The sequence below is a fragment of the Perca fluviatilis genome, chromosome 3, assembly GCF_010015445.1.
Source record: "Perca fluviatilis chromosome 3, GENO_Pfluv_1.0, whole genome shotgun sequence".
NCBI classification, from domain to species: Eukaryota; Metazoa; Chordata; class Actinopteri; order Perciformes; family Percidae; genus Perca; species Perca fluviatilis.
The window spans coordinates 32352231-32368516 of NC_053114.1; the positions used below are offsets into that span (position 1 = coordinate 32352231).

The 16286-nt window shown below is 40.1% G+C and overlaps 1 protein-coding gene and 1 long non-coding RNA gene across 3 annotated transcripts in view; one reads left to right on the forward strand and one right to left on the reverse strand.

Moving 5' to 3' along the window:
- The window catches only part of LOC120556088 (MAM domain-containing glycosylphosphatidylinositol anchor protein 1), a 145297-nt gene that overhangs the window by 43957 nt on the left and 85054 nt on the right, over positions 1–16286 (forward strand). For both annotated transcript variants that reach the window (XM_039795478.1, XM_039795479.1), the window contains exons 3-4: positions 8910–9106; positions 11607–11739. In XM_039795478.1, the coding sequence (XP_039651412.1) occupies positions 8910–9106; positions 11607–11739 (330 nt within the window). The remainder of the gene's footprint in view (positions 1–8909; positions 9107–11606; positions 11740–16286) is intronic.
- On the reverse strand, positions 5104–7959 carry LOC120556090. Its single transcript, XR_005638792.1, has 3 exons — positions 7458–7959; positions 6767–6835; positions 5104–5331 (listed from the first exon to the last, which is right to left on the reverse strand). It is a non-coding gene; the product is annotated as an uncharacterized LOC120556090 (long non-coding RNA).

The window sequence follows — 16286 nt, forward strand, 5'->3', positions numbered from 1 at the left end:
TCTGCCTTTGAGAAAAGGAAAGCTCAGATGGGCCGATCTGGTTACCTCCCTTTTCTCTGCTTTGCCCGCCCAGAGAATTTGGCCCACCCATGAGAGAGACTTTTTCAAACAAGCAAAGTGGCAGTTGGTCAAGGCCACACCCCCACCCTCCACCTTGCCCCCCCTCTCTCCTCCTCAATAGCTACAGAAACAGAAATGGCACATACTAAGGAAAGTTCATTGTGGGACTGGCTCTAGTGGCTGTAATTCTGCACCAAGGCTGAATAGAAAGAGACTTCAGATACAGTATAAGGGGACCACTAAGGTCTATATAAAAGCATCCAAAGAGCACCATGTCATGGGACCTTTAAGCAATGGGATATTCTACAACCATATGCCTCTACAATTTTTTCTTAGCATGTATACAATTTTAAATGTAGTTGTATAGTTTGTAAAACTTAATATTCTACTTTGTGTGCTTAAGACCAACTACTAAAAGTGACAAAAACTTCTCACGTAGACTGGTGCATTCTGTGTTTTCCAGCATGTTGTTATCTTGGGAGTTCCCACCCTCTTATTTATTTATTTGTGACTGTTCCCGGTGAACCAGGAAGCAATGAAAGTGAAGTTGTGCCAGAATACCACTTCAGTATCTGAGCCAGAATCCACAACAGTGGTCTAGAGTTGTTTTAATAAAGGCATTGTGCAGATTGCCCCTGAGTCTGGTGTTCGCCCCACAGCACGAAACAATAAAACACAAGCAATTTGATCATTCTAAGAGAAGCAACAGCCTATGCCACTGTGTTTGTGTTTTCCATACGCTCTATTGCTGTGGTCTACAGTGCCCTGCATGCCATAAAGCTAATAAAATGTACAGCAAGCCAAAGGGTTGGCCACTACATATGGCAAAGAGAGAGAGAGAGAGAGAGAGAGAGAGAGAGAGAGAGAGAGAGAGCGATAGCACTGACACAAGTGTAAAAGAAACTGGATGTTTGCATGGCTCCCAGCTCTTATACTGTGAGCCAGGCGTCAGGCGCATCCTTTATCCACTCTGCTCCCCATAGATCACTTCAGAAGGCACTTACAGGGACACGGAAGGACTTTCTTGTTTTGGCCCCCGGGGGCTGCAGCGAGGGAACTAAGATTCACGTGTTATTTTGGCCCTGCGGAGTTTGTGTGTTTGTGTGTGCGCATGCATCCAGACATACTCATGTCTGGATGCATGCGGCCATATTATTGCATAACAGTGTGCAGGTTTTCATTTGTGTTTTTGAGTTGTGTGTATGTGGTATTTTAGCCCAGGAGGCTGAGCAAGTGAACTATGCCTCTTTGCCCCTTAACACCCTCTTTGCTGTCACCATGCTGTGCAGCTACACTGTCACATTCAGGGTAAATAACCATGTCCACAATTTGTCTTTTTATGGCCTAAAATAAGAGTCACACCATCGTGAATGTTTAATACCATTTACCAGGCTCTTTGCTGACAAAAGCATAATTAAGGCTTGTACATAACACGCTGGGTCAACGAAAATGCACCATTTTCAGCAAATTCAAAAGTTTTTTTTGGGGAAAAAATTTTTTTTTTTTTTCTTCTCTTTTCTTCTTCCTTTTTTTTTTTTTTTTTTTCCTTCCCACAACCACTTCCCTTCTTTTTTTTTTTTTGTTTTCTTTTTTTCTTTTTTTTTTTTTTTTTTTTTTTATTATAATAAATATTACAACCAAAAAAAAAAAAATCTTTTTTTTTTTTTTTTTCCCTTTTTTTTTCCTTTTTTTTTTTCCTCTTTTTTTTTTTTTTTTTTTTTTTTTTTTTTTTTTTTTTTTTTTTTCCCCCCCCCCCCCCTCCCTCTTCCCCCTTTCCTCTTTCCTTTTTTTCAAAAAAAAATCTGCCTAAATCAATCTTTACTTCTCAACATTGCATTTTAAAACACAGGCAATGTTCTCGTTATTTCCAAATGTGGGCCTCGTGCATGTTTTATGTCCTCTTTAAGGCGATGTCTATGAGCAGAATGCTGAATAATTGACGAGACGCGAAGCTGGATCAAACGGCGAGTCTGCTTCTGTTTGTGTCTCTCTGTATGCACAGGCTGTTCTCTCTGTGCGTGTGGCTGTGTGCATGCATGTGTTTGTGTGGTGGATAGCCTCTAAGTCTGTGTTTGTGTGTGTGTGTGTGTGTGTGTGTGTGTGTGTGTGTGTGTGTGTGTGTGTGTGTGTGTGTGTGTGTGTGTGTGTGTGTGTGTGTGTGTGTGTGTGCAAGAGGGAAAAAAAAGTGTCAGAAAGAATTGGTTGTTTTTTTCTGCAGTTGGTGTGATCGTCGCTTTTTACTGGAGATCTAAATAAGTTTGGACTTGTCTAAAGAAACAGATTTTTTGCCGTTTTCTACTTAAGGAACATGATATCTTGTGGGCTTTTCAGCTGTTATGCACCAGTTTTTATTACATCCAAATGTCCATCACATAATTACCCATCAGAAAACAATGCCTTTGTTTTCCTTGTCACAAAAGCTGGATTTATCTATCTTATTTTCATGAATTTATTTAACATAATGCTGTTGTTTTTGTTCAAACATGCTGATAAAAAGAATATTATGGCTAAATACTTACATATCTGTATATCCTTAAAGATGGTAATGGTCTGCATGTTATAGCAGTGAAGAATAATAGGTGCTTTTGATTTGGACATGTTATCATTCGAAGTCAATCACTGACAGTGGATGATGAATCTTTTTGATTTAAATTGAAATTTGAATCCAAATGATGACATCCTATTCAATTTGCTAAGAAATAACTTTACTCATTTTCAACGTTTTCTTAAGATCATTTTTATATATGGCAAAGTCTTTCGGCCGGTCCACCACTTTGGTCCAGTCTGAAATATCTCAAATTTATTATAAACTATAACTATTGTATGTATTTGCCATAAACAACAGCCCCCCTCAGGATAAATTGCAATTACTTTGGTGATCCTCTGGCTTTTTATCTTGCACCATCATCAGGTTAAAATTCCAATTTGGCCAATATTTTGGTTTGCCTGCAAGATCTTAGCCTCAGCTGTACATCACGTGATGTGCTAATTGGCAAATGTTAAATGCTGAAAGCTAAATGCTAAATTAAGACAATGAACATGGTTCACCTTATACCTGCTTATCATCCAAATATATTAAACATAGCTGTCCTTAGTCACACACACACACACACACACACACACACACACACACACACACACACACACACACACATACACACACTGCACCACCCCACACCACACCTTATTCTCCTCCATTGCACGCTCACAGTCAATTGAACCTGTCATCTTCTCTTTGGTCCCCTAATGGCCGTTGACTCAGAGAGAGCTATTAGAGTACAGGACATGTTATTGGAAATCAAAGAGGATTTGGAGTCTAAGGCGTCCTCCTGCAGGGGAAAGCACCCACTAGAGGTCAACTTGTTATAAAAACACACTCGGTCAACCCTGACCGCTCAGCTGGATTGCTTCTGAGTAAATCTCTGTTTCCATCATCGCCATGGTTACTCTGGTTATTTTGGAGCGATTTTTGAGGTGTAATTGTGATGGCATGCGACATATCACCCGGAGTCTATAAATAGATACTGTATAAACATACAACTGTCTGTGAAATTAAATCATTGCCTTTATTATTTCTTCCACATCATCACTGAAGATTAAGTCTACTTTTCTGTGGTTTGGAACAGGATTATGAAACCTTTTTTTTTTTTAAATACATCAGATCATTTCCTAAAAGGTCTGATGGTAAGTACACAAACATGCTGTATTTTGTTGTTGCCATGCATTCTCTCTGCTGTGTTTATTGCATCAGCGTAGTCACTAGATGTCCAGAGTTTAAAATTCTGATCACAAGTCTGATTATCTGATTCCTCAGATAACAAGCAAACAAGTCCGTAGAGTGCTTCTTTCTGCTAGTTAGTGTGCCGTGAAATTTGTATCAAAACAACAAACATTGTTTTCAAGAGCAAACATAATTGGAATACCTGACCAAAATTGCAGTCAGTCTAACCCTTTAGAGAATACCTCAAACAAATTGGTAATTTTGAAGCACATGCTGCCCTGATGTGAGTTCCCTGCATCAGGTTTTGATATAGTTTAGGTGAACTGGGACCTGAGAATATTCTTAACAAAGACAAGTACAATTCTTGGCATTCTTTAATTATAAAATAATTTCATTACCCGGCAGCTGATCTAACAGGATCTGGTTGCCTGATCAAGACTGTATGAAACACAGTGTATAATTGCCCCTCTTGAAATAATGTGTGTCATCCAGATAACACAGCATGCTAAAGATATGCCTTTTTTATTTTCTTTATCCCAAAAAAAAATTCATGAATTATGATTTTAACTGGTGTTTTCCATTATATCAACGTTAAAGAGCTTAAAAAAAATTAAGTGGCAGTTTATATAGACATAACACAGTTATCCAGTTCCCAGCTGCTGTCGGTTTGTGCTCTCTGAGTTTATGTTGAAAATAATATCAAAGGATCCAAGTAGCTCAAGGTGAACTCTTTAACTGACTGAATAGATTTGAATCCAGTTTGGGAATTACATAGTATGTTATGGTATTTTATTATCCCATGTCTCTCCCAATGCAAACAACTGTACAATATTTGAGAATGTACATCATATATATATATATATATATATATATATATATATATATATATATGTATATAAAGCACAATAAAACACAAATTGTGTGAAAGTTTCCCTGGTGAAACTGGCCAGTACTGAAACAGCAGAAGTTCTTGCTACAAAGATGCTGTGTATTTTAATATGTGATTTTAAAACATTAGGAAAGAAACAGTGTATATCTGTAATAATACAAATACAATACAAACTGTAAAATGTATATTTTAGTTAACATTAATAACGTGAGAAAAGTAGCATAAACACTTTTTTTAATTAATAGACAAAGCTGTCCCCTTAATACCCCCAAAAAAGATTTTAAAATAGGATATGAACCAGAGCAAGCATGCAAAGGCTTGTCTTGAAGGACAGACACAAATCAGAAATGATTAGATAGCTATTTCAATCAGGAGAGATTTCGTTGCAGATATGCAAAGGTTTATTATACAATATGCATAATGAAACGTACAGAGTCTTTGGAGATTAGACTCAATCGTGAAATATTTTTTTAAAGGGGTAGGGAAACAGGACATATCCCCCTGATGGAGTCTAGACACTGGTGGTGGCGGTGAAGGAGCCCGAAGACCAGACCGAAGGAGTCGACGGAGCCGTCTGCCGGAGCACCCAGGGTGCCGCGAGTGATGATGACTGGAGGTGGGAGTGGAGGAGGAGGGTTGCACGCTTTGCCTGAAAAGACAGCTGACAGCAGGGAGAGAACCAGATTTAAAGCAGGGATGTAAATGCAGTGATTGGCTCGTGAAATTCATGGCCGATTCTGATTGGTTTAACTGAAAAGTGAACGCCTCTAAACAGCTGATTTGTTTTAGGGAGAGAGAGCGGTGATGTAAGTTATTTGAAGTCTTCCTGAAAGAATTTACGCTGAGCTCTATTAGTGGGCTGGAGAAGGCAGGTGTAAATGTTTATCACATAGTATTCCCTATACTTATAAAAATATATTTGATTTATGGATGTATTCATCCATGCTTAGGTCCACACTTAAAGGGAGAACTAAAATGTCTTTGTGTCAGCACCATTTTGTGGTGTCTATGTGGTAAACATTGCCAGACCCTCAGTGCAGCAGCTTGAAATTTGTAAATTAAAAACTGTGGCTAACAAAAGCAGTGCAGTGCAACTGATCTTAGCTGTGTGCAAAGGCAGGACGTTTGGGAAATCAGAAGCTTCATTAAAGTTTCATATTGTGTTTCTGTACACTTGCAGTTTCATCTTGTGTCTCTATTTACTTAAGGGCCCAAACTGAGTAAAGGTAGACTCACCATGGGAACTTGGATTATAAAAGCTTTAACAGTCATGTGGGAAAAAAGCCTGTAGAAGTGTTGTCATCATCTTATCCAGGACCTTAGTAAAGCAATCTTTAAATATAAGGGCAGCCGGAAAAGTTTTTTGTCTTCCAGTGGGATGTTTATTGTTTTGTAGTAGTTGTAGTTTTCTCTTTTTGCATCGCATCGCACTGGCAGTATGAGTGAATGATGGTTGCTATTATTTTGTTATTTATGCAGTTTAAGAACATATAATTTGGACCTCTGAGTGACTCAACAGTGTTTGTCCATTTAAAGTTATGTGATGTGCTGAGAATATACTTTCTCCATTCTGTCTGTGTCAATCTGTCACTTTCTCCACATTCATAGTGTCACGAAACAGACAGAATGACAGCAGATAGTGACTCTCACTCACTCACTGACACACACGCACGCACACACACACACACACACACACACACACACACACACACACACACACACACACACACACACACACACACACACACACACAGCATCGAGACATTAGTCAGCTAGGATTCCCCCTGCGCTGCAAATGATCTGTGAAAATCATACCGAAATCCTGTGCCAGTCTTGGACAAATACCCACGCACACACACACACACACACACACACACACACACACACACACACACACACACACACACACACACACACACACACACACACAAGCATGCACACATTCACAAATTGAAGTATACAAAGGTGCTTGCTCTTTTGCCAGATCTCTTTCACACACATGCACACGTGGCAGAACCAAGAGGTAGATATCTTTGATAGCTGCCCAGGCTAGATGGCCTTTTGCTGGCAGAGGCTTTTAGAGAGGATGGTGGTACCTCAGTGTTTGGTTTCCTGCTGGGCCTTTTGTCCCAATCTGTGGGATGTCATTTAGTAAATGAGGGTTTCTACAGGGAGATAAAAGGAATGGAAACAGGTGAATACTTCACAGAGCACAGTACTGAATCACTGAGAACATCTCAAATAACAGAGACACAAAAATACACTGTATTAGAGTAAGCAGCTTAACCAGGTCAGTCACAGTAGAGGAAGCTCAAATTAAATTTTTTCAAATGCTGAAATACTAAATAATGATGCATTTTTATCTATTTTACGTTTAAAAAAAAGGCGATGTTAAATGGAGATGTAAACTTTTAACCACAATTCATTAAGTAGCTGAACATTTTAATGAAATTCTTATAAAATAAAAATGCATGAATGTGTTTTACAGTAAAAGCTCATTTTCCAAAACCATCACTTTCTTAATAACCATACAATAGCACTGAATGATGCAGGTCATTGCAAAGTCTTATCTGTTTTGCTATTGTATAATTCATTATTGCTTAGTTTTTAGCACAGGCATCATAACAAACACAGTCAGAATACTCAAATGCATAGACTAAATAGAGATGTGAAGCAAATTTTGCAGTTTAGATTTTTTGTTGTTTAACTATTGTGCAGATAATTTGAAACATCTGTAGTCACAAGTGTTCACATGCTAGTTTCAGTGTCGTACCCATTCTGACTCACCCTTCTTCCCCGTCACATTCAGGCAAGGATTCTGCACACCGAGCTTCAAAGCATGCAAGATATATCACATCCTACGAATTGGTAAATCTCTCCATGCCCTTGTGACTCACCTTTCATTTGAAAAAGAAAGCTTTAGTCTCATGCAATGCCTGTTTTGTGTTTTTTTTGGGAGTCACAAAAATCACCTGAAAGAGTTCAAGTTGCCTCTGTGTTTGTGTGCCAGTCTTTACCCGAAGCTCTAACCTTCAAACTACAAAAGTGCTCTGATGCTGTGCTGAGACTTCACACACTTAGATGCAGGTCCAGATGCGAGTGTGTGTGCATGCACGTGCCTGTGTATGTGACACAGCCCTCTTGTGACAGCTGTGCCCTTTTCAACGGCACTCAAACATCAAGCATGCTTATCCACACATTGTTTTTCTCAAGCGTCTCAACCAAAGATATATACCTTCCTCCATCACATGGGGCCCTGCTATGCTCACAAGTGAAGTAAGAAGCAAAGCTGCACTCCCAACTCACCTGTTTTCTGTAGGTTGCACCATGCCTTCTTGGGTGCAGCAGGTTTGACACAGGAGCAGAGAAGAGAAAAAGGGAAGGAAAGAGGTAAAATAAAAAGGCAGGAAAAGGGGGAGAAAAAGGCTACCCTGCTGTTGGGGGAAATTGTTTCCATGATGTTTGAAGTCCGCAACATTCCAATTGGGCTGCAAAGAATCGGGATTACACACACACACACACACACACACACACACACACACACACTTCGCTCTGTTAGAGATAGAGGCAAGGAGCGAGGAGGAGGGGATGGAGAGGGAGGGATGGCGATGAGCAGTGAAAGTGGCAGTGGGTTTTGGAGAGATGGCAGAAACCAGAGGAGAGCAGCCTCCATGGTCGTGACAGCAGCTGAAATCCTATCCACTGGAGCAAAAGGGAGATGACACTCCCATGAAGGAAATGCGCAGGAAAACGAGGCAAGTCGGGGAAAGAGATAAAAATGACAGAGGAAATATATAAAAAATAATGTGTGAGAGAGAGTCACAGCCAGAGAGGGAAATTGCAAAACGGACAGATTGTTTGGACATTTGTGCTTGTTAGAAGCCATGATCAATAGGCAACTGTTTGGACAGTTTTGCTCAGTGTTGGTGGGCAATTCAGCCAACAAACAGCACTTGTTTGCCCTTATTTACAGTTGAGTTCCAATTATCAAATCCCATTCCTGCCACACATTATATTGCCAATGGTTTGCACAGAAAAGACAACATCATACAAACTGAAGGTTATTTTAACTATGCATACTATAAAGAATGTGTTCTTTTATGCAGGACCCTGTGGTTTCATTGCTGTTTTTTGTGTGCCACAATAAGGCCTTAATGAACAAGCTCCTAGGGTGTAATATCCAATATTCTCCCCCTGCAGCAATACATTTATTATTTGTTCCTTTGCTTTGTTTTGCAGACCTTGACACACCTGTTCTGACCGTGCACCAGACCATCAGCGATGTGCGTGGCAGTTACTACCAGGAGAAGACAGTGTTCCTCCGCTGCACCGTCAACTCCAACCCTCCCGCACGATTCATCTGGAAACGTGGGAACATGCTCATCGAACAGAGCAAGGACAATGGAGTGGACATCTACGAACCGCTTTACACTCAGGTGCAGTACACAGACACACAGGCAGTTTTGCCGTCACTCCCTGCTTTCTGCTCTCCCCTTTAAGAAGTGCCTCACAAACTCAGCCCCACTGAATTATGTCCTGCTTTACTCCCATTTTTTACCCTAGTATTGAGAAAAAATGTTCATTGAAATCCCTCTCTCCCTTTCCATTTCTGTTTAATATTACGGGTTTACATGAACACTGTTGAAGCACCATGGTTATGACCCAGCTTGTGACCAGGTGAACAGGAAAAAGCCCATTCAGCAAGACACATCCACTGTCTGTGTAGTGTCTCACAACTGTGTGGTGAAGCTAGTCCTGGATGCTATATCAGAGTTTGGCCCCAATCACACACAAACGCGTTGCTAGGAACCTGTCGCCAGCAACCTGTCGCCAGCAAAACTGTCGCCAGCAAAACCATTGTTTTTCTATTGTACAGCGCGTCTGGCATGTGCTTCTTTCTTACGCCGTGCGTTTTTAAAAAGGTTTTTTTTACATGCATAAAACTTTGGGCTAGATTTATCAAGCCGTTTGCGCCTGTTTCCAGGCGCTAATTGGTCGCAAAGACGGACGTAACCGATGCGGGCTATTTACAAACAGGGCGCACTTGGGTAAAATCGCAGATTGTCTGCCACATGAGCGAGAAGAGACAAGTTGCGCTTTCAATATGTGTTCGTGGGAGGGTCGTGGGGAAAGTGGGAGTTCCACCCAAAAAGGTGGGAAGATAAGCAAGTGCCCCTAATTATATATTCCGTGGTATTTACAAAGACTGTCAGTAAGAGCGCCTCTATTCTGGCGGGGGAAATCCTCTCCCCCACTTCTTTAAAGCAGGTCTAAACCAGCCGCAGTCGAAGTTTCCTCTAGACCTTTATGCCGCTGGTGAAATGGCAACAGCAATTTGAGCAAGACGAAGCGAAACGGGCGAGGCTGAAAATATTTTTAACAGAAGAATCACACTTTGTCAGTGAACACAACATCATTTAGCGTTACAGATCAAGCAGCCATGCAATATTAGAGTTACTGGAAGAAATCAAAGATGAAATTGAATCTCCCACTCAGCGTTCACATCCCATTCCACCAGTTGTTAAACTCCTCGCTACATTACAAATATTGGCATCAGGATCATTTCAAACAGTCCTAGCATCAGCAGTGGGAATATCACAGTCTGCACTCAGCCATATCATAGCACCAGTACCGCTTTGCTACAGCGCAATTTACGGTCTAGTGGGCGGAGAAAGACGCTGATTGCCTGATGGGTGTCAGGGTTGATAAATACTACGCAAAATGTGGAAGCATAGCGTGCGCTATTACCGAACTCGCATAAACGGACGCAGCGCAAACTGCGCTAGTGTTAGTAAATCTAGCCCTCTGTTTTTTATCTGAAATGTGCTACATAATTACAATGCCTTGCCATGCCTTGAATTAAAATACAAGTCGGCATGATTAGCTAGCTAGCTGAAACTGATAACATCTGTTTTATAGTCACTTCAGCCGAACAACAGCAACACACCTATGCTCGCTGAATAGAAATGGGAAGCCTGCAACAGTAACTATGGGGGATGAGACTTAGAAATCAGTCAAAAGCAGAGAGACTTTAGTGCACAATTGTTGCGTTAGCACAACTGCTCCCTTTTTCTTCCACTTATCAAAGCATCAGTCAGCCACAAAACAGTGCCCCTTGAGTTCAATTAGCCAGCCAGCAGAGCTCTTCCCAGTGCTGCCCGTAAGACACTGTTGGCCCATCACCTACTGTAGCAGACAGACAGTTATACAGTATCAGTCAAGTCATCAGTGATGTTGAAAGAGATGTGTGACTGCTTCTGTGTGTCCACGAGAGTGTGTATGTCTAGGTGAGGGGCACAGAGAAAGCTACTGGAGTAGCGAGAGACACTGATTTATAAATAGTCAGGGAGAGGATGGATGGATTTAGCTTTTATTTTTGCACTCACAATCAGATCACTTTGATTTTCCTAATGGTCTCATGTGAAAGCCATTTGAAATGCATCATTCATATTACTCTATAGAATTAAGATGCTTCAGTTGATAATCAGGGCATGTCAGACATACAAACAGTGTGTGTGTGTGTGTGTGTGTGTGTGTGTGTGTGTGTGTGTGTGTGTGTGTGTGTGTGTGTGTGTGTGTGTGTGTGTGTGTGTGTGTGTGCGTGTATCTGTGTTGTGTGTGTGTGTGTGTGTGTGTGTGTGTGTGTGTGTGTGTGTGTGTGTGTGTGTGTGTGTGTTTATCTCAGTGTGTCTTTGACCCTGTTTATCACACTGCGGCTCATCAAAAATTAAAGTGACTTTTACTCAAGATTATAACCCAGTTTAGAAAAGACAGAGCTTTTCTCATAATGTTATGTGTTATGTAATGGAAATGTGGTCATATTAGATGTATCTTTAAATCAATGTTCATGTGTGTCTAATAAAAGATTACAGGGTAAAATATTTGTATTACATTTTAGCATGATGTTGTCATGTGTGTGTGCATCATCCCATCTAGGGTGAGACCAAGGTGCTGAAGCTGAAAAACCTCAGACCCAAGGACTTTGCTGATTACACGTGCCAGGTGTCCGTCCGCAATGTGTGTAACATTGAAGACATGTCGGTCACCTTTAGGCTCACAAATGCCACATGTAAGTTTTTTAATTGTTCCTTTGAAAAAACATTGAAGAGTTTTGTTGTTTGTTGTCTTTATTTCTACTTTCAACCCTTTCATTTTCTCACTTCCTTTAATCTCTCTCTTTCCCTGAGATTTACCTCTACCCCTAGACATTCCACTCAGATTTGCTCTCGGTCTGTCTATCTCCTCGGCTGCTTCCCAGTGTGCTATCATTTTCTATGTGTCTTGTGTTTTCTGTTGCTGAGAGCTCATCTCAGGGCCGTCAGCAGTAATTCAGTTGTCACACTCCTTGTTATCTCCAATTCACTCTACACCACTCTGTCCATCTCCACGCCACCGCCCGGCAACTCTGTTACTTCTGACAACATTGTTGCCGTTGACAGCCCCGTCATGTTTGTTGTCAGATTGATACACCACAAGGAAAGGCCCTCTGCTTTTTCTATTGTTTATTTTATCTTCTTTTCTCCCTTTCTTCTTGCCCCTCTTTTTAAATGCCAGCCAGTTTGAATTTATGTTGGCAAATATTGCAAGACAATTAAGTGTGTAATAGCGTTCTATAAAAGAGTTTCAAAATCATCATCAGTTATGTTTATTTCCTTTCAGTGGCGTGAGTGCACTCATTTTGAAGGTCCTTGTTGTCACATTTTGTGAAACATGCGTCCAACATGCTCAAGAGCCATTTGAAGATATGAGAACTATTTAGGCTTCTCATCTTAATCCAGTTTTTCTCACAGTCAGAGGGCCTGAATAGATATGCACTGAAAATGTGAATACAGCAAAGGTGTGCTTGTTTTAATTGAAAGGACACTTAAGGTCAGAAAACCAGCCTTTTGACCAAAACATAGGTTCTTTACATCTGCGAAGTTGTGGTGAAAATGAAAGATTAATACTCCCTTTAAGCAATACTGTGACATTTTGGAAAACACACATATTTTCTTTCTTGCCCAGAGTTAGATGGGGATATATTGTGCTTAGCACAAGGACTGAAAACAGCATGGCTCTGCTCGTCCATCTAGCACCTCAAAGGCTCAGTAATTGTTTAGAAAATAGTTGATGTTGTGCTATTCAGTTCTCATGTTGGGAATGATATTAACTCTGAATGTGTTGCAGAAAAAGGAACTCACATGGCTATTCCAAGGTTAAAAAAATCTGAAACAGCAAAGAGGTTGGTCCACATCACAGTTGGTTAAATGCCCTGAGAACTGAAGCCAGGTCACCATGATGACAGTGAGTTAGCTCTATTAGCACTGTTTGCCATTAGTGCTGTTACCGTTCCCTGTTTCTTCCCCCCTCTCCCTCCCTTCGTCATCCGCTGATCAGCGGCAGACGTGTATAAAGTACTAGAGACCCATACTTGAGTAAAAGTACAAGTCTTTATCAAAAATTGACTTGAGTAGAAGTTGAAGTGCTCTTTAAGCACCACACTTAAGTAGAAATACTAAAGTATTCAACATTTTTTGTACTTAAGTATTGCAAGTAGTTTATTTTAAAATGTACTACTCAAGTACTGAAAGTAAAAGTACAAGTTGTGTTATTTAGTTATTATAGAAAGCAGTCAAAAGTTTGAATATCATATTGTTTATATTATTTCAAATGTATAGCCTAAAGGACGCTTTGGCTGTAGCCAAAGGAATTAACAAATATTAACAAATACTGAAATAAAATGTACAATTATCTAACTGTGCAAGTAAAATGACCATCCTCTCCAGCACAGTAATGATTAAAGCTCCAAAAAACGTATTCACGACGAATTCACAACAGTAACGAGTAACGATGCAGCACATGAAAAATGTGTCGGAGTAAAAGTATTTAATTCATCGAAAATATGTACTCAAGTAAAAGTGGAACTAGGAGAAAAAAATGAGACTCCAGTAGAGTACAGATACAGCCTTTTAGTACTTAAGTAGAGTAGTGAAGTAGTTCTACTTTGTTGCTATACAGCTCTGATTAGCGGTGACCTTCGTATGAGCATTGATCTCTCACTGAAGCCTTCAGCCTAGCAGTGCTAGCCAACGTTAGGGCTCAGCCACCTCCATGTTTGCTTGTCACGTCAGAGGTGAAAGCCTCTGAATGTCAGTCAAACCCTGGTGAGAGCCCTGTGGAGGCAATCCCAGCCCAGAGTGAATTTTGTAAGTACAGCCACTTTGCTCTCTTATTTGTATCAATGATTATATATAAATGTTACTTTAAAATATAAAAAATATAAAAAAAGACAAATACATTATTTTGAACTGCATTAATGTATTGTTACACACATTTCACACACACACAAAAGAGTAAAGAGAAAGGTTTCTTGTTTTGCTCCGTTTTTATGATGGCCACAAGTCTCCATGACTTTTTACTTTAACTTTTTGTTACAGACTTTGAACTGAAGGAGAGGTTATCAATTGGGCAATGCAGCCTCGTTCAGATAAGAGATAAATGTTCCCAGGAGTCTTCTGAAGTGAGTTGGAGAAGATAATAAAAAAAAGAATCTGTGATAAAGTTAAGAGGAGACGAAACAGAGTCTGGCATTTATATTAAAGAGCACGAAAAAGAAGTTGTTACAAAGATAATATGAAGAAAAACAGAGGAGATGACAGATGGAAATGGCTTGCTGAAATGCTCCGGAAAACAGAGTGATGCTAATGCATCAGTCTCAGGTGAATGAGATATGCTATCAATTAGAGGAGACAACACGTAGGACCAGAAATGATAAATGATGGATTATGATGAAAGAGAAATGCCAGAGAGAGTGACCAACATAGAACCAAAAGAAAAAAGAGGCTAAAACATCTGTGAAGATCACTGTAAATCCGAATACAGATTAAGGCTGACTAACTGTGTCATGGTTCAGAATTATTTGAACACATTAATGTCTTTTGAATGGATACATATGTTAAATAATACTCAAGCTCTCAGAACAATACATACAGCGTTTTTGTATAACAGTCACAAAAAGTGTTGCTCAAAATCAACAGGTGGGAAGGAAAAACAAACATGTCTCTAATAGTCTAGCTGTATGTGATAGGTGTTCTTCACTCATATTCCCTCTGTCTTCCTGTCCTCCCCTCTTGGACTCCTGTGGCTGAGATCAATTGTATCCCCACGGCTCAGTCAACAACACACACACACACACACACACACACACACACACACACACACACACACACACACACACACACACACACACACACACAAACACACACACACACACACAGCTACAATAATGATAAATGTCTGCCTGGCACTGGCATTCAGGCACAGAGACTTGCCAGAACAGTCTCAGAACAGATTTGTCTGGACCTAACAGCCTCACAGTGTGTGTGTGTGTGTGTGTGTGTGTGTGTGTGTGTGTGTGTGTGTGTGTGTGTGTGTGTGTGTGTGGGTGTGTGTGTGTGTGTGTGTATGTGTGTGTGTGTGTGTGTGTGATTAAAGAAGAAACAAAAGGAATAATAGAAAATAAGAAAGAAAGAAAGAAAGAAAGAAAGAAAGAAACATGTTTAGTGGTGTGTGTGTGTGTGTGTGTGTGTGTGTGTGTGTGTGTGTGTGTGTGTGTGTGTGTGTGTGTGTGTGTGTGTGTGTGTGTGTGTGTGTGTGTGATTAAAGAAGAAACAAAAGGAATAATAGAAAATAAGAAAGAAAGAAAGAAAGAAACATGTTTAGTGGTGTGTGTGTGTGTGTGTGTGTGTGTGTGTGTGTGTGTGTGTGTGTGTGTGTGTGTGTGATTAAAGAAGAAACAAAAGGAATAATAGAAAATAAGAAAGAAAGAAAGAAAGAAACATGTTTAGTGGGTGTGTGTGTGTGTGTGTGTGTGTGTGTGTGTGTGTGTGTGTGTGTGTGTGTGTGTGTGTGTGTGTGTGTGTGGGTGGGTGGGTGGTTGTGTAGGATGGAGGAAGCTGCATTTCAGGAAAATACAATGTATTTCTTTTTACACTTTTTATCATTTGCTTTCTTAAAATAAACCCCACGTTACAAACTGCATTAACATGTTTCCCCAAACTATACACCAGTTGCCCTACGAAAATGAAGAACTGGTATCAGTACAGTAAACGCACAAAAATGTTACTCACAATGATATATCCAAGTTTGTTAGTTAGTTTGTTAGAACACATTTAGGCCACAACATTAAGACACAATGGGAATTAAGTAATACAGGGTTTAAAGTTAATCCAGCTACAGGAGACAAATCGCTTTTCAGTGTAAACATAATGATGATATCTCAGAAAATCAGTCGCTCAGATCTCCAAAATAACTGTAATGACAAGAGTGACAGGCGGGGAAAGAAAATTCCAAATAGAGAAGACAATATCATAGATACACAGAGAGCAAAGAGTGGTACAGAGATAGACAGAAGGACATATGAGATGGAGAGATTGTAAAAGAGGAAAACAAACAGCGAGCTGCTGCTTTGTTTTTTATCCTCAATAATATTTATCTAATGAGCGTATTTTGTTATTCCCCGCTGAGCTCCCTTTTGTCCTTGTGGCGTCAGTCACTGCTTTGATTAGATTCATCCAACTAGGTCACTCCAACACTGCTGATTCACCGCGCTGGGACAAGGGGATTGATTGATTTTTA